The sequence below is a fragment of the Pan paniscus genome, chromosome X, assembly GCF_029289425.2.
Source record: "Pan paniscus chromosome X, NHGRI_mPanPan1-v2.0_pri, whole genome shotgun sequence".
In the NCBI taxonomy this organism is placed as follows: Eukaryota; Metazoa; Chordata; class Mammalia; order Primates; family Hominidae; genus Pan; species Pan paniscus.
In genome coordinates, this window is record NC_073272.2 from 20788190 (window position 1) to 20805815 (window position 17626).

General features: G+C 42.6%; 1 protein-coding gene across 12 annotated transcripts in view; it reads right to left on the reverse strand.

The window, feature by feature from the left end:
* ADGRG2 (adhesion G protein-coupled receptor G2) overlaps positions 1-17626 on the reverse strand; it is a 136944-nt gene that overhangs the window by 2635 nt on the left and 116683 nt on the right. For 8 of the 12 annotated variants that reach the window (XM_055106772.2, XM_055106773.2, XM_024927213.4 and 5 more), the window contains 10 exons: positions 16344-16487; positions 15599-15721; positions 14585-14630; positions 14367-14470; positions 13123-13244; positions 11211-11479; positions 8230-8329; positions 7365-7648; positions 4403-4504; positions 3247-3399 (listed from right to left, as the gene is read on the reverse strand). In XM_055106772.2, coding sequence (XP_054962747.1) covers positions 3247-3399; positions 4403-4504; positions 7365-7648; positions 8230-8329; positions 11211-11479; positions 13123-13244; positions 14367-14470; positions 14585-14630; positions 15599-15721; positions 16344-16487 — 1447 coding nt within the window. The remainder of the gene's footprint in view (positions 1-3246; positions 3400-4402; positions 4505-7364; positions 7649-8229; positions 8330-11210; positions 11480-13122; positions 13245-14366; positions 14471-14584; positions 14631-15598; positions 15722-16343; positions 16488-17626) is intronic. The other 4 variants (XM_024927217.4, XM_055106774.2, XM_063601886.1 and 1 more) reach the window with 2 other exon arrangements.

Consider the following 17626-nt stretch of genomic DNA (forward strand, 5'->3'; position numbering starts at 1 on the left):
TACCAATTCCAACTTCAGAGTCCAGGCCAGGGAGCAGCTGGGCACTCAAGGGTAACTGTTGGTTTGGACGTGGGCCTTCCCCACCCCAAGCAGGCCCTGAGTTATAGGGGAGCACAGGTGCTGGCCTCCTCTAGTTACTTGGCACCATCCTTCTGATCATTAGACCATTGGGAGACTATACACAAAGCTGAATAATAAGCCCATTTGTTAGTTCATGACATGATTATGATAACAATGATCATAACAGTACTGGGACACTTTATTATCTCATTTAGAGCCCTGCAGGGTGGGTACTACTGTTATCCCCATTTTGCAGATGAGGAAACGAAGGTTTCAGAAATTAAGTGCTCTCCCCAAGGTCACACAGCTCAGAAGTAATGGAGTTGACGTGTGATGTTGCTTCCAAACTGTGATCCTTGTGGTCCTGGGTACCAAATGAGATGGCTGCTGGTACCCCACCCTCTAAGGCAGCTCAGAACTGAACTGTGTAATATTCATGCAAACTAGGTGATGAATATGGTTAACGTAGCTCCATCTGTGACACAGATCAAATAGGGCATGTGACTGTCTGAGGCAGCTGTTTGGATTTAGGCATTTCGGCTTGAGGACATTTTGGTGCAAGAACAATTTGGTCTGGCATAATAAATCATTAAACTTCTAGCTTTTTTTGTTGTTGTTGAGACGGAGTCTCGTTCTGTCGCCCATGCTGGAGTGCAGTGGTGAGATCTAGGCTCACTGCAACTTCTGTCTCCTGGGTTCAAGCGATTCTCCTGCCTCAGCTTCCTGAGTAGCTGGGACTACAGGTGTGTGCCACCACGTCTGGTTGATTTTCACATTTTTTATTAGAGATGGAGTTTTTCCATGTTGGCCAGGCTGGTCTTGAACTCCTGACCTCAGGTGATCCTCCTACCTTAGCCTCCCAAAGTGCTGGGATTACAGGCGTGAGCCACTGCGCCCAGCCCTAGCTTTCTTTTTTGAAATTGCCAGTTCCATTCCTCATCTATCCCAGATGCTGGGGCGAGGACTGAGGAGTCAGGAATGGTTATCTGACATGCATATTATGTGATATTAAACACTGAGCCATTTTGGCAGCCTTAAAATGTACCCCCATCCTCACCGTCAAGCATCAAAAGTAGCTGTGTTAAACAACTGTGGTAAAATGTGCTGTTTCCATGAAATCTGATTTCCCAAAGGATGACAACATGTTGATAGAGCTAGGCAGGTGAGGCTTCATCTCTGAGCTCTTTCGAGAATATGGACAAATCTGGTTTATGGATTCAGAGCCCCAGATGACCCTGCTCGCTCCTTTGATGTCTCTCCTTTCAATTTGCTTTCTCACACTAACGTACTAACCAGCTGTGCTCCCCACTGCCTCGCCTCTGTTTACCTACATTGAATCATTCCTGATAGAGCTATTTGGTGTAGAGCCCAGAGCTTGCTTTCTGGTATCGACAGTAAAGAGCTAAGGCTATACAACAGTTATTTCTCATCTTTTACAGCAGTGATTCTCAACTGGGGGCAATCTTGCTCCCTTCTTCTCCCCGCTCCCCTGGGACAGTTGGCAGTGTCTGGGGACATTTTGGGTTGTCATAACTGGGGGCAGGGTGCTACTGGCTCTAGTTGATAGAGTCCAGGGATCCTGCTAAATGTCCTGCAATTCCACAAAAAAGAATTATCCAGCCCCAAAATGTCAATTGTGCTTGAAGTTGAGAAACCTTGATTTTGAGGCATCCTATGGTATTTTAAAAGCCTAGACAGGCCGGGCACAGTGGCTCACACCTGTAATCCCAGCACTTTGGGAGGCTGAGGCGGGAGGATCACTTGAGCCCAGGAGTTTGAGACCAACCTGGACAACACAGCAAGACTGCATCTTAAAAAAAAAAAAAATTAGCCAGGCATGGTGGCATGCTCCTATAGTCCCAGCTACTCGGGTGGCTGAGGTGGGAGGATCACTTGAGCCTGGGAGGTCGAGGCTGCAGTGAACCGTGATCATACCACTGAACTCCAGCCTGGGCAATAGGAGACCTTGTCATAAAAAAAAAAAAAAAAAAAAGTCTAGACACACCAGCAGGACTGTCCATCTTCAGGAAACTGGAAAACTGGTAGATGTATGAACCTTCTCACAAATTTATTTGAGTTAGTCATGAAAAGAACTAACATCCTAAAACAATGAATACAGGCAAATTCTCCATGGAAGGAGAAACTATACCAGCAGAGCTTATGTTTTTATAAGAATGCAAAAGATATATTAAGAAGCAAGAGAAGGTAAAAATAGATAAGGTAAGCTTTTATGAGTAATGAACAGCCTGGTCTTATGAAAGAAAGAAAATGTAACAGAAGTTTTAGCTAGAAATGTCAGAATTAATGAGTAAAGGAGGCACGGCAGCAATAATCTGTTCAGATATTGGTCACATATATGGTCACCAATACTGGTCACAAGTCATCTTCCAGTATTTTGACATATTCATGGGGATTTGGGTGCTGTCACAAGACAGCCACATTGTGGGAAAGAATTAACAAACATGAAAAGCAAAAAATAGGAAGGTTTAAAAGTGTTGGCTGGGCGCGGTGGCTCACACCTGTAATCCCAGCACTTTGGGAGGCCGAGGTGGGCAAATCACTTGTGGTCAGGAGCTCGAGACTAGCCTGGCCAACATGGTGAAACCTGTCTCTACTAAAAATACAAAAATTAGCTGGGCATGGTGGCGGTCACCTGTAGGTCGCCTGTAATTCCAGCTACTCGGGAGGCTGAGGCAGAATTGCTGGAACCCAGGAGGTGGAGGTTGCAGTGAGCTGAGATTGCACCATTGCACTCCAGCCTGGGCAACAAGAGTGAGACTCCATCTCAAAAAAAAAAAAATGTTGAACATCTATATTATGATAGATGTAATAAAAATTGCTATAGTCTTATCAGCTATTTTAGGTACTGCTCTCAGAGAAATAGCACAATACTGAAGTCTTTGGACAATAGTTAAGTGAGGATTTAAAATGTTAAAATTTTTAGGTCATCATCAATTCCCACTATGAAAAACCAAATCTTAAAAAATCGTTGTTCCAGTATTTGCTCTATAATAAATCAATTTGGATTAGTAAACTTTCTCTTCTGTAAGGGAACCACATTTTGATCCACTAGTCATATATGTATTAATAGTTACTCACTTTGCTTAGCCAAAATGCCAATAAAGGATAAAACTATTTTAAAAAATAAACACTAGCTTGAGAAATACTATATTGAGACATACATACCATTCCCGCTTGCGTGTACTGAGCAATCATTATTCACTAGCAGTGTGGTGGAGTTAGTGGAGTTACTGCTTGACTGTAAGGAATTTGAAGAGCTGGACACTCCTTGGTTTACAGTCTGCTTCTTTAAACCATTAGTAGCAGTTTTACTCCAGTCTACAGCAGAATAAGCATTACAGAAAAACAGGGCAGTATGTTGAAGCTCAAACGCAAGAGACAGATCACAGTGTAACAAGTCCTAAGCAACTGATTTCTCACTTCAGGATCTTATGGAGAAGTCACCTTCCACCAGTTGGTGTGATAACATGTATTTTCATTTGGATTATTTACATTTGTCCTTCAAATGACTGTGGGGTTAAAAGTAACCTATATTCTCCTAGAACTAAAGGCCAAGCTAATTTGATTATGTCTATAAATATCCATAGAATTAGGTAGTGATTCAGAGCCTCACACTGTCTTAACAAGAACACAAATAGTCTGTGTTGTAATGACTAATTGTTCTTCACTCCATGAAAATGATTGAACTATGTGTACTGCCATTTTCTGAATACAGACTCCCGTGTCCCCCAGATACTGCAAAGGTGGTATTCATGCAAAAGGAATGTAGCTTTTCAAACAGTACTTCATTTTTCTCATTTTCTTAAAAAAAAAAAAAAGAGCTATTTGCTCTACTACCCAACCGGGTATATGTGAAAATCACTTCAAAATAAACAAATGTATGTTACAACCAAATGTATGCTAAAGCTTATACACAAAGTCTGGCTTACTAACAAATAAAGCAACTGACAACCAGGACCTGTGGAGAAAGGATTGAGTTGAGATTTTAAAAATTACCAAGGTAAATATTAAAAATTACTTTGGGAAATGAAAAGCATAATCTCAATAGAAAATCAATTCTAAAAACTTTACTGTTGCTTCATTGAAGAGGCAGCCAGCCCATTAATTTTATTGCTCAAAAAATTCCCAGATATAAATAATTATTTTTTAATTCACTAGATTTTTTTTTCTCCCTAATGTTCACGATCAATATTTTCTGTTGAGCAAATTCCAGATTTGCTGGAATTCACTGATTTCTAGATTGGATTTGCTTTGGATCTTAATTTATACAATCTTTTCCTTGAGATTTAAGAGGAAGAGAAAAAGTGAGGTAAATCTTTACCAGAATTTTCAGCCAGCCGTAACTTTCCACAACAAAGATACCGCCTCCATTGCTTCCTGACATTTTCTTTGGCCACACAGTAAAAGATGAATATGAAAAATCCTAAGGAGGGAAAAAAAACCCACAATGAATTCCAAGCTAATAGCTGAATGTCATAAGCTCACTTTGCACAAAAGATATTAATAATTATTTTGGCAGCTGTGGGCAACATGAAATTTTGCAAATTGAATAAAAAGTTCAGAGTCCTAGGAAAGCTTGCTGTCAAAAGGCATCGGGGAATGAATGCCTTTAGAAAATCTTTGTAAGATTAAGAATATTTATATGATAAAAGGAATCATAACTTTGCATTTCCACAATTAAATTCACTGTCTCCTCCCACATCCTGTCCTTGGCCTTCTGTATCTTGGAATTACAAGCCATCCACCCAGGATCCCAGCTTGGACTTAGGCTCCTGCCTCTCCCTCCCTCCCTATTTAGAATCCGTTTCCAAGCTCTGTCAAATGCCATCTCCTCCACACATCTTTCCCTTCCCACTCTCCTCCTCTCCAGCCCACTGCCATGTCCTTTGCTTGGATCTCTCTCTCCCCCTCAAACCCAGGCAGTACAGCGATGCACTCACCTACCTGCCTGCCTCCTCCTGACCTGCCCCAGGTGCTGGCATGGAGAGCAAGCTGAAGACCTGAAGGGGCCCTGGGACTCCACCTCTCACCCACTCGGGTGCCCAGTCAAGGCAGCCCAGGGCTCCCCAGCCAGCCCCATGGCTGCCACTCCCCAAGGCTTTTGCCAATAAATATTTGCTGAGTGAATGGATGAATTCTGGGTTCTCTGCTTTCTACTTAAAAACCCCCAATCTATTCACTTTAAAACCTTCATTTTAAGATACCAGGGGCCAGGCGTGGTGGTGGCTCACGCCTGTAATCTCAGCACTTTAGGAGGGCGAAGTGGGAGGATCACTTGAACCCGGGAGGCGGAGGTTGCAGTGAGCCGAGATCGCTCCACTGCACTCCAGCCTGGGTGACAGAGCGAGACTCCATCTCAAAAAACAAACAAACAAAACAGTTTTGCTTCTAGTAGGGTATATGTGCCCACCGTCAAGACCCATGTCTGAATATTACACAGCTTCATTCATTTGTCACCCTGGAAGTCGACCATTGGTTGCATTAGGAGAGAAACAGCATGTATAAGAGAGGCCAAAATCAGAAGCTATATATATATTCAACCACCCCAAAAGCCCTGTGCATTAGGGTTAGTTTCCTTGTATAGATGAAACAATACATTCATTCCTTTCATCCATTCATATTCTAATGAGAAGATAATCTGGGGAAATGAAGAAAAAGGCAGATTCAGTTTCCACATTAAACATGTGAGGGTGGGTACCTTGCTTTCATGTCAATGATTAGTGTAATGTGGGCATATATATATATTTTTTCTTTTAAAGTATCTATTACTTTCAGTATTGCCGTGGTTGGCAAATAAAACTTTTCTTAAGACCCTTAAAAAGAATTTGCTCATGTTTTTGGTTTTGTATGTAATACCATGCGGTGTAACACCTGGATATACCAATTGAGGAACCGCTATATTATAAGTAAAAATTAATAACCATATATAACCAAACAAGCATCTCTGCTGGCTTCCTCCAAATTAAAATAAGAACCAACAACCAAATTCGGCATTTGAATTTAACCTCAGGTTGGGATTTCTCTGAAAACCAACAAGATGATCTATTGCCTGATAGAACTAGAGAAGGACAATATGGGAGCAAAAGCAACAGGAAAGATGAACAAAAGCCAATGAGAAGGCAATTAAAAGGCATCCCCAAAAGAGGATTCAGAATAAAAGGAAACTAAGGGACAGTGAATTATTGTTATTGTAATGTAAACCTAATAGCCTGCTGGGCTTTTAATGCCAAAGCACTTCCATTAAAAATTAACAGCAGACACGTCTTTCATAACACTGCTCTAAAAGAATTAGTCATTTTCCTTTCTAAAGAGTACAACTATCAGGGTTCCAAGATGCATGGGCTTCATTAACCAATGGGAAACCTAAAGCAGATGGCGACACACAGAGCCTGCTCTCTTTCCCGCTGAGTGTCCCAGGGCAGCAACTTCTTGGGATTAGCCTTCAAGTAAGACTGCTGCCACTTGGGTCTGTCTGTTGCCTTCCCATTTCTCATTGTCTCCAAATCGCTGACCTAGGAGGGGAGAGTGGTGAGCTCCCACAGGCACAGTCATGGTATGTGTGCTTACAGTCTGCATGTTCTACTTGAATACAAAAGTTTTTTTTTTTAAAGAAACCAAGTGAAGGAAGAATAATTGACTTTTTCAAAAAGTGTTCCTGGCAGGTTCCCCTCAATATGGTCTCTCCAAGGAGACAACGATGAATAAGGAGAAAAAAACACCATTTCTTGAATTTAGTAAGCACCTTTCCTCCAAGGATCTCAAAGCACTCCCTCTCAATAATAAATATGTTTTTCAATGAAAATATCATAAGCCACTAAATAAGCTACTTTGCATATACAGGCATACCTCATGGGGTTTCACAGATAGTACTTTTTGTTTTTTTTTGTTGTTGTTGTTTTGTTTTTTTTTTACAAATTGAAGGTTGTGGCAGCCCTGCGTCCAGCAAGTCTCTCAAGGCCATTTTTCCAACAGCATGTACTCACCTTGTGTCTCTGTATCAGCAGTTTTTAGCAATAAAATATTTTTAAGTTAAAGTATGTACATTTGTTTAGACATCATGCAATTGCACACTTAATAGACTATAGTCTAGTGTAAACACAACTTTTATATGCACTGGGAAACTAAACAATTTGTGTGACTCACTTTATTGCAATATTTGCTTTATTGTAGTGGTCTAGAACCAAACCCCCAACATCTCTGAGGCATGCCTGTACTCTTTTAGTAGCTACATTTTTATATTCAACTGGGATCATTCAGTTTGTATTTGATGCTGTAAAGCTTACCTTGTAAGGTATTAAAGATGGCAAACAGATACATGAAGGTCACGTTAACTGGTCCCCAGGCAAAGAAGGCAAAGCCCCAAGTTATTCCCAGTAAAAATGTAAGGCCAGCGATACTCCTGAGGTCTTGAATACTGGTTTTTCGCTGGGCTCCCAGTTGCTTCTTCTTTTTAATTCGACAGAGCTGAACCAGGACCACAATGAACATGCTGACGTTCAGCAAAAATATCACACAGAAATATCCCACCACCGTAATGTAGAATACTGCATTGTTGTTGATCCAGCAGCTGGAGTTTGTGGAGGGGGGGAAACAGGGGAAAACATATTATAGTAATGAACTAGAGTTCAAAATGATACAATGAATCTCTAACATTTTACTGAAACATTTTCTACCAGTACAAGAGAAAACAAATGATAAAACTGCTATTCTCTACAACCATTTATAGCTCTAGGGAAAAGAATCTAAGAGTTTATTTGAGGACACTTGGTGATTTAAAGTATTTTAAAAATAGACCTTTTTTAAAACATTCAGGATTTTGCCCCTGTAAATCCTAGCAACTCTGTTCTATGAGTCTTTATTAATATAACTGGAATGTCATTTTATCAGAGGCTAATGAAAATATTTTCAAAATACTTCTTCCTAATTCATTTTTCTTTTCAGAATAGCTCCTAATTCATCACTTGAAGAGTAGCATGGCATTTCCAGCTAGCTTCTCTCATTACATATGACTGTGAAGGCTGCTGTGAAGTATTGCTGGGTTTTATTAGGATGATAGCAGGAGTCAATATGCTGATTAGATCCTCCGTTTTCTAGGAGCATTCCATTTTCCAGTTCACTTAGCATTCCCTTAGGGGGCTTTGTACTCACAAGTCATCCGGTGAACCATTGGGGAATTTCCCATAGGATCCAAGCCCATAGTTATCTGGGGATATAGTCAGGATGATGGTCACAACCACAGCTGGTACCCCTGGAAGATGGGAAACATTGGTCACACCTGATTTTTTTTTTTTTTTTGAGACGGAGTCTTGCTCTGTCACCCAGGCTGGAGTGCAGTGGTGCGATCTCGGCTCACTGCAGCCTCCGCCTCCTGGGTTCAAGTGATTCTCCTGCCTCAGCCTCCCTAGTAGCTGGGATTACCGGCGCGTGCCACCATGCCTGGCTAATTTTTGTTTTGTATTTTTCGTAGAGACGGGGTTTCACCATGTTAGCCAGGATGGTCTCGATCTCCTGACCTCGTGATCTGCCCGCCTCGGTCTCCCAAAGTGCTGGGATTGCAGGCGTGAGCCACCGCACCCGGCTGGTCACACCTAGTTCTAATAACCAAAGTGGGTGACAAGACTAGAGATCACATCCTATTTACATCTTGTAGCAGAGACTGGCTAGCTGTTCACCAGGCTGGTTTCTTTTCCTCTTTGGCACATGACTGGATGCTCCCAGCCTCCCAGGCAGCTGGGTGTGTGTGGCCACATGGCTCACTTTGGGCCCATGGGATACGGGCACAAGTGATTTGCTCCACTTCCAGGCCTGCCCCATAGAAACCTCCTGTGAGATCCTCTACTTTCTTTTTGCCTGAAAACTTAGGGCAACCTTGAGGCAGAGTCTTCAATAGCTTGGATCCCTGAATAACTGCAAGACCAGGGACTCCTCTGCCCCTGCTAACTAGACTGTAGGTGAGTGAGAAATGATCTTCTACTGAGATTTCAAGGTGAATCTGTTACAGCTGCCAGTGTTGCCTTTAACTCCCCACCCCCCGCCCGGCCCCCCTCTGTCACCCAGGCTAGAGTGCAGTGGCACAATCTCGGCTCACTGCAACCTCCGCCTCCGCCTCCCGGGTTCAAGCGATTCTTGTGCCTCAGCCGCCCAAGTAGCTGGGATTACAGGTGTGCACCACCACACCTGGCTAATTTTTGTATTTTTAGTAGAGACGGGGTTTCACCATGTTGGCTAGGCTGGTCTTGAACTCCTGACCTCAGGTGATCCGCCCACCTCGGCCTCCCAAAGTGCTGGGATTACAGGCATGAGCCACTGCACCCAGCGTTGTGCCTTTAACTTATACATGTCTGGAATGTACATTTAAGAGTCAGCAACTCCTGGCAAATCTTTCATTATGAAACCAAAAGTCCTCAATTTGAAGACTTTGAGACCCAGTGAAGGATGGAGGGTTCTGTCCTGGCTGATCCAGGGGGTGGTGACTGCTACTATGCTGGCTCTGTTGAGAGCCCACGGACACTTCCCTTCAGAGAAGGTACCATGAGAAGGGTCCCCCAACTTTAAAATGGCTTTTGGTGGGGAAAGAATCCTATTCACCACTGCACACCATCACCCGCCAGCCCCATGCCACCGCCCCACACTCTGCACACCGACCAGCAGACGTCCTATCTCAAGGCTCTGGTAAAGAACAAACAATTCCTTGTCACAGACCAGTTGCAGTGCCTGGTAAAATCAAATCTAATAGTTCATTTAATGCCTTTGCGCTTGTACCTTCTGGTGACCCTGACATATGATAATTTTCTAAGTGAGACACTTTGTTAAAAATAAAACATTGGGGGTGGGGGCCTCATACTTAAGAAAGGAATCTGACTTTCAGCCTTCTCTAAAGAAGACAGAATCCGTGCCCAGTATCTGGAGCGGTGACTTATGTTTCTGGGACAAGCAGGGAAAGGGTGTTGTTCTGTTGTTCTTCACAAAGACATAGTGACGTAAGATAGAAGGCAGGGTGGCAAGGGTGGTGGTGTGCTTTCAATCTTGATGTGTAGGAATATTTAGCCTGAAAATAGAGGCAGTCTGGTTGGGGGGATGGCAGAAGGCTGCATATAAGGAGACGGAGAGCCAGGCTTGCTGTTTTCTAGCTTTGTGAATTGGGGGGAAATCACATCATCACTTGGAGTCAGTTTCTTCACCTACATTTGGAATGACTGCCTGGCTAACCTCACTGGCTTATCTTGCATGGGGTCACTTGTGTGAAAAATAGGGGATTATACATACTGTTATATATTACTTGTAGATTATCTAAAGGACTCTCTGGCAGAAGAGGTATCAACTTACTGTTTTCTGCCTGAGCAAAACCACTGGTAAGTGCCACCAGGGAGCCAACTGAACTTAATGGAAAATCAGAACTGTAGAGCTTTATAAAATGGTTATTGGCTGCCTTGTAAGGTCATGAACTCCCCAGTAATAGAAGTATTCAAGCAGAAGTTAGATTATCTTTAGTCAAGGATAAGTCAGGTGGAGTTGAGGGTTGAAGAGGCTCCTGCATTGGGTGGGAAATTGAATGAAGAAATCTTCAAGATATTTGGGGAGCCTAAGGCCTTGCGACCTGCCACCAATAGGCTGCACAATCTGAAATGTCATGCCCACGTGGCAGTGAAGTTACAATGGGTTTTATATGCACATTCTCTCACTCTGCCCTTCTTAGCATACTGTCATACGTGTCTGATATCTGGGAGGTACAAAGTAGAATGAGGCTGGCTGGGAGCTCAGGGACTGAGAGTTTGGGCTCTTTACCACCAAGCTAATGTTTTCAATATATTACCACCCCAAGCTAATGTTTTCAATATATTGAGCACCTTCTGTGCCAGCCCCAAATTCTAGTTCCTGGAGATACAAAGAGGATTCATGGTTCAACCTTGAGGAATTTCATATTCATAACAAATCCAAAGAAATAAACAGGTGTCCTAGAAGGAGACTTGACAAAGTTGCTCTTCGGGCAGTGCACATGTAAGAGTATAAAGCTGTTTTAGAAACTTGCTGAATGTGATCTGCTTCATCGTTTCCACCTGCTCAAAAATCAAAACACTGGAGAAAAGGCAGAGAAAGTCCAGGCAACATGCAGGCAAGCTTATACATACCCCAACCGACAATGCAGAATTTAAGGATGTATTTTCGGATGTAAGTATTAAATACTTTGACAAGGGCCAGGTACATATGGAATGCTTCTAGGCCCATCCATGTGAATGAGACCAAGAGAAAATAATGAAGAAATACAGCCACTGAGATGCAGAGGCCTTGCATCTTATACAGAGCAATCCACGAGTCCAGGAGGAAGACCAGGTTCAGCAGAAGCAGAGCAGCACACAGCTGGATGAGGATTTTGGAAGGGTAATCCCTCCGGATCTTTCTAAAAGGAAAGGATGAGAACAAGAATTAGCATTCTACTCTGCCAACCCTCCAACTTTTTTTTGGTTTAAGATAAGGTCTGGCTCTGTCACCCAGGCTGGAGTGCAGTAGCGTGATCTCAGGTCACTGCAACCTCTGCCTCCCGGGCTCAAGCGATCTTCCCACCTCAGTCTCCTGAGTGGCTGGGACTACAGGCGCTCTCTACCACACCCTTATTTTTTTTGTAGAGACACGGTTTCGCCATGTTGCCTAGGCTGGCCTCAAACTCCTGGGCTCAAGCAATCCTGCTGCCCTGGCTTCCCAAAGTGTTGGGATTACAGGCATGAGTTACCACACCTAGCACCAACCCTTATGTAAGCATATCTGTCAGGCTCTTTGAGTTTTAAGCAATTTATTTTTATTCTTTGGTAAATGTCTATATGCATAAATTTCCTCTGTTTGAGTATATGTGTATATGGGGTGGGGGGGAGCTTAAAACCAACAACAACAAAGGAAAAATCTAAACAGAATCATCTGTGATAACCATAAGGAGAATTTGTGTCTGTATTTCTGTGGGACCTTTTACATGCTGACTGCTGACCCATACTTTTAAATAGTTTGTAGTAGACTCTACTAAGCACTCGCCCTATTTCTCCCAGACTACTTTCGGAAGCATTGGTGCTGCTTCTCATGGAGTCTGCTATATTCAGATCTTCAAAATTTAACCAAGATTCCCATATTATTGTATGTTATTAGGTAAAATGAGATCATGGAAAGAAGAGTTTAAACTACAGCTAAATGTAATAGCATAGGAGAAGCCAGCTAATTGATGACATGTTCATGTTTATGCATGCAAAATTAGATCCGATGAAATCATTCTGAGTAATGGCTGGCCTTCTGGTTATTTAGTCTCACTAATAATATTTCCAAAGGCTCACTAGAAGATCCGTAGTCACAGCTAGACCCTAACTTTGGCACTGAAAATAAATTTTTACATTTCCTGATCAGTGTCCAAAATCTAAATCCAAGAACGTACATATTGTTTCGATTCGTTAATGCAATAAAAATGCCCATGTCCTTCTTTTCCATTAGAATTTGTTGGAATTACCCCCAAAAAGCAACCAAAGGGACCTGTCTGGTAAGCCAAGAAGGAAAGGCTGTTTTTTAGAATGGCATGCTTGCTGCAGAGCTACACTCACTGAATATCTATTTTTTTCAGTAAAGCTTTTACATCCTTATTTCTCTCCATCCCCACACCAGTTAATGTATTTAATCTTTTGTGTTTGCTCAGTATAATTTAGAAATGTAATTTATTAAACATAGTTCTTATGCTGTACATGGTGCTGTGGTCTATTTCGGATGGTAAGTCTCTGGGTTTTGGGGCCTGCATCCCTCATTCATTTCACACTTTATGTCTATCAGGTACTGGGTGTCATTCTGGGGCACCAAGATGATTCTGACACAACCCCTGCCTTCAGGGAGTCCACAGACTAGTGCGAGGACACAAATATATAAACCAACAAGTCCCATAAAGTTGATACATGGATGCTCCACTAGCTGGGTGTACAGGGTAAGGCAGGCCGAGGAAAGGGCTTAGTTAATAAATGTTGGCAATGGAGGTGAGTGCTGAGTCCTAAATCCAAATTTCCAGTTGTGGATACTCACTCAAAAGCTATGTAGGTTACAAGAGTCACTGACAGAAAAATTGATGAAAGCCCACAACCAATATATGTAATGAACGTCAGAGCCATCATTTGAGCAGGCAGCACAGATGTCCTAGATAGGTCCTGGAAAATGAAATATTGCTTTTAATAATCAATTATTTTTAAATAAATACAAGACTTATGATGTATCAAGTATTCTAGGGATCCATTCATAGTCTATTCAACAAACCTATGAGGTAGGCACAATTATTACTATCAGGTAAAGATAAGGAAACAGAGACAGACACAGAGAGGTTAAGTAACTTGCTCAAGGACACACAGATAGAAAGTGGAGAAGCCAAGATTCAAATTCAGGTCTGGCACACTCCAAAGCCCACATACTTGATCACTGCATTATAGTGCAATGGAAAGGAACTGGACTAGGAGCCTAAAGACTGCAATTTAGCTCCTGCCTCTTACATTTCTTAGTTCTATGACTGTGGGCAATTATCTAACAAGAGAGTCTTAATTCTGATTTTAATAAAATGACAATAGCAACTCCCCATTCTACCTATCTTGCAGGACTGTTGGGATGATTAAATAAGAGCATTTATGTCAAAGTGTTTTGTAAAAATCTTAAAGTGCATTGCAAACTAAACAATTTTTATTACTCATCCTAATCTGAATTCCTTAGTTCTCTTAATTATTTAAAAGAGAAAAACTTAAATGTAAAAAGAGAATGTGAAAAAATACTTGTCTTTCATGTTCAGGTATTTTCCTTCAGGTGCATTTGCTTATTAGAAGAGGAATCTCTCTCTCTCTTTTTTTTTTTTTTTGAGATGGCGTCTCTCTCTGTTGCCCAGACTGGAGTACAATGGTGTGATTTCGGCTTACTGCAACCTCTGCCTCCCAGGATCAAGCGATTATCCTGCCTCAGCCTCCTGAGTAGCTGGGACTACAGGTACGCACCACCACACCCAGCTAATTTTGTATTTTTAGTAGAGACGGGGTTTCGCCATGTTGGCCAGGCTGGTCTCGAACTCCTGACCTCAAGTGATCCACCCACCTCGGCCTCCCAAAGTGCTGGGATTACAGGCGTGAGCCACCATGCCCAGCAAAGAGTAATCTCATTGGTGTATAAATCAGCCACAATATCATATCTGCTGATCTGTCAAGGTTATCCATCCATCAGATTAGACATTGTAGTGTGATGCCCAGCTACCCCTCAGACTCAGAATTTAAGGCCACGTGGCACAGGCATATTACCAGTAGAACGCCGAAGCTTGTTAGATGGCTACAGGTACAGATGGTTTCATTCAATCTCCTGTCTTTGACAGAGCAGCCATCGTCTGACCAGCCTCCTCTGCCACCTGTTGGCATTGGGAAGAATATCTGTCCCATCAGCAAGGCCACAGCACCAGTGACTTCACACCCTCCCCAATTAACCCACTCAAGAGTTTGAAAAGGTTATGACTGGAACTTACCATTTCTGCCCAAGTCCCAAAATACACATCTCACTGTTAACTCATCCTGTGGTAGAAAGATAAATCACAAATAATTAATTTACTGAACTAAAAAAAAAAAAAAGCAAAACTGAAAGGTATTTGAAAAGAAAAAAAACTGTGGTTTTTTTTAAATTTCAGAATCTTAGGCTTAATTTTTAGAGAGTTCTTATTTTATATGGTCCCTAGAAGCAAGTAAGCCCTAAATAGACCAGCACTTCTTAAGCTCATCAATCGTGCATAGGAATCACTTTGGGGCCTTATGAAAATGCACATTCTGACTCAGTGGGTCTGGGTTGGGGCCTGAGACTCTGCATTTCTAGCAAACTCCCAGGTGATGCTGATGCTGTGGGTCTGTGGACCACACTGTGAGTAGTGAGGTCATAGATGATGCTTAGTGTGAACTGAGCTGAGAATCAGACCTGCAGCCACAGATCCACACACACTGATATCTGATATTTCACAGTTGTTAAGAGCTTGCTTTTGCACCAATTCTTCCTGGAAATTAGGTGGTCAATTTTTTTTTTTTTTTTTTTTTGAGACAGGGTCTCACTTTGTCACCCAAGCTGGAATGCAGTGGCCCCAACACAGCTCACTGCAGCCTTGAGCTCCCGGGCTCGTGATCCTCCCGCCTCAGCCCTCCAAGTAGCTGGAATTACAGGAGCCTGCCACCACGCCCAGCTAATTTTTGTATCTTTTGCAAAGATGGGGTTTTGCCATGTTGCCCAGGCTGGTCTCAAACTCCTGAGCTCAGACAATCTGCCCGCCTCAGCCTCTCAAAGTGCTGGGATGACAGCATGAACCACTGCACCTGCCCTGGTCAATTATTAAGTGTGTTAAAATCCAATGGAGAGATGTGATTCTAGTCCTGCAAACTACTCCAGCTGAGCTGAAGGTTCTTTCTGCCTGATCTGCCTTTTGCCCGCCATGCCTTACAAGCATAGTTTGTACAAGGTGTTCCTGGTCAATGAACAGACGGCACTGGCCTCTCCCCACCTGGCTCGGGTTGATGTGCTTTAATGTGACTGTCACGTTTCTTGTCAAGTTCCTGACGGTCAGGTTTGCAACACTCGATGATATGACGTAGCTGATCAGAGAGAGGTTCTCCAGGGAAGGATCCTGGCACACCAAGATGGCAAGGGTAAATGAGATATTATCAGAGTTTTAGAGCTAGAAGGAACACTAAGGAATATTCAGTCCACATTGTTTATCTTACAATATACGTCAGAAATTGAGGGACAAGGAGGAAAGTGACTTTCCCAAGGGATCACAATCAGAGAAACAGAGCTTGTTCTACGATACAATGCTCTAAATACTGAGCTAAAGTGCACAGATTGACACAACAGGATTTTGTGAATCTTTAAAGGGAACATAGCATTAAGCCATTTAAGCCGTGTGTCCCCAAGCAAGTCACTTAACCTCTCTCTGCGCCTCCATGGCTTCATCTGTAAAATGGGATAATAATAGTTCCTTCCTCTCAGGGTTGTTGAGAGGATTAGAGTTAACATTTGTAACTGCTTAGGATAGTGCTTGGCAATTGGTAAATATAAATACTATGTAACTGTCAGTTACTGTTATTTATCATCACCAGTATCATTAGGCTGCATTTAAAAATGAACTGCAGCATTTCGGCAATTCATTTGACTTACGGCAGCCTTAAGAATATTCGAGCACTAAAAGAAATGAAATGCCCTCATCTCCAAATAAAACCCAAGCCAAAAGCAGTGAGCAGCAGTTTTACCTGAAACAAAGCAGGTGTTTCAAAAAAATTGAACTGAACCCTGGAAGCTAGCTCCATGTCATTAGCTGGTAAATTATTCATCAGCGATGAAGGAAGAGTAATTGTGCCAATACTGTTCTCAGGAGCTTGGGTTTCCAGAGAAACCTGAAAATCAAGTGGAAGATAAGAATAAATGTCTGGAGCTAGTATAATGAGATGGAAAACACACCTATTAAGTTGGTGCAAAAGTAATTGCAGTATGTGCCATTTTTTTTTTTTTTTTTAAAAAGATAAAAACCACAATTACTTTTGCACCAGCCTAATAATTAAAACGCAGGGTTCTGTAAGGACCTGACCTGCGGCATCTCTATGCAAAATAGCTTCTACTTCTATTCCTCTGGTTGCTACTAAATTAAAGAAAGGAAGTATAGGCTGGGCACGGCGGCTCACGCCTGTAATCCCAACACTTTGGGAGGCCGAGTCGGGAGGATCACCTGAGGTCAGGAGTTTGAGACCAGCCTGGCCAACATGGCGCAGCCCTGTCGCTACTAAAAATACAAAAATTAGCCGGGTGTGGTGGCAGGCGCCTGTAATCCTAGCTACCTGGGAGACTGAGGCAGGGGAGTATCTTGAACCCGGGAGGCGGAGGCTGCAGTGAGCCAAGATCGCACCAATGCACTCAACCCTGGGTGACAGAGCGAGACTCCATCTCAAAAAAAAAGAAAAAAAAGGAAGTGTAATAAGGAGAGGAGGCCTCCAAGAAGGAAAGGAAACATTTTAAGGATGCAAAGAAATAGTTGAAAAGTGCAAGATGACTGCAGACCCCAGGGAGACTGTAGCAGCAGACACACCAAGTTAGTGACCAGTTAGAGTCAAGTCCTCATAGAACCACGTGCAGTACACTTGTAAAGGGAAGACTATGAAAATTAAAAAGCGAGACTTGGTTTCCTTGGGTGTTTGTAGCCCCCAATCCCTCTAAATAGGTGGACAGAAAACACTAGAAACAGGAATGATACTCAGCACCACTATATACAGCAGTGCAGTTCTAACACTTGTTATAATATCGAAATGTGATGTTAAGTAGCTGACACCCCTGCCTACTCTCCCAATTGCCTAGAACCCTCTGCTGGATACCACCCATGCCACATTCCAAAATTCAGCTGCTAAAGGGTTAACGCAAGGTGTAAGGGGGACCTCTGACATCCTGTACCAGCCAAGACCAACGTCTTTTTTTTTTTTTTGAGACGGAATATTACTCTGTCGCTCAGGCTGGAGTGCAGTGGTGCAATCTTGGCTCACTGCAA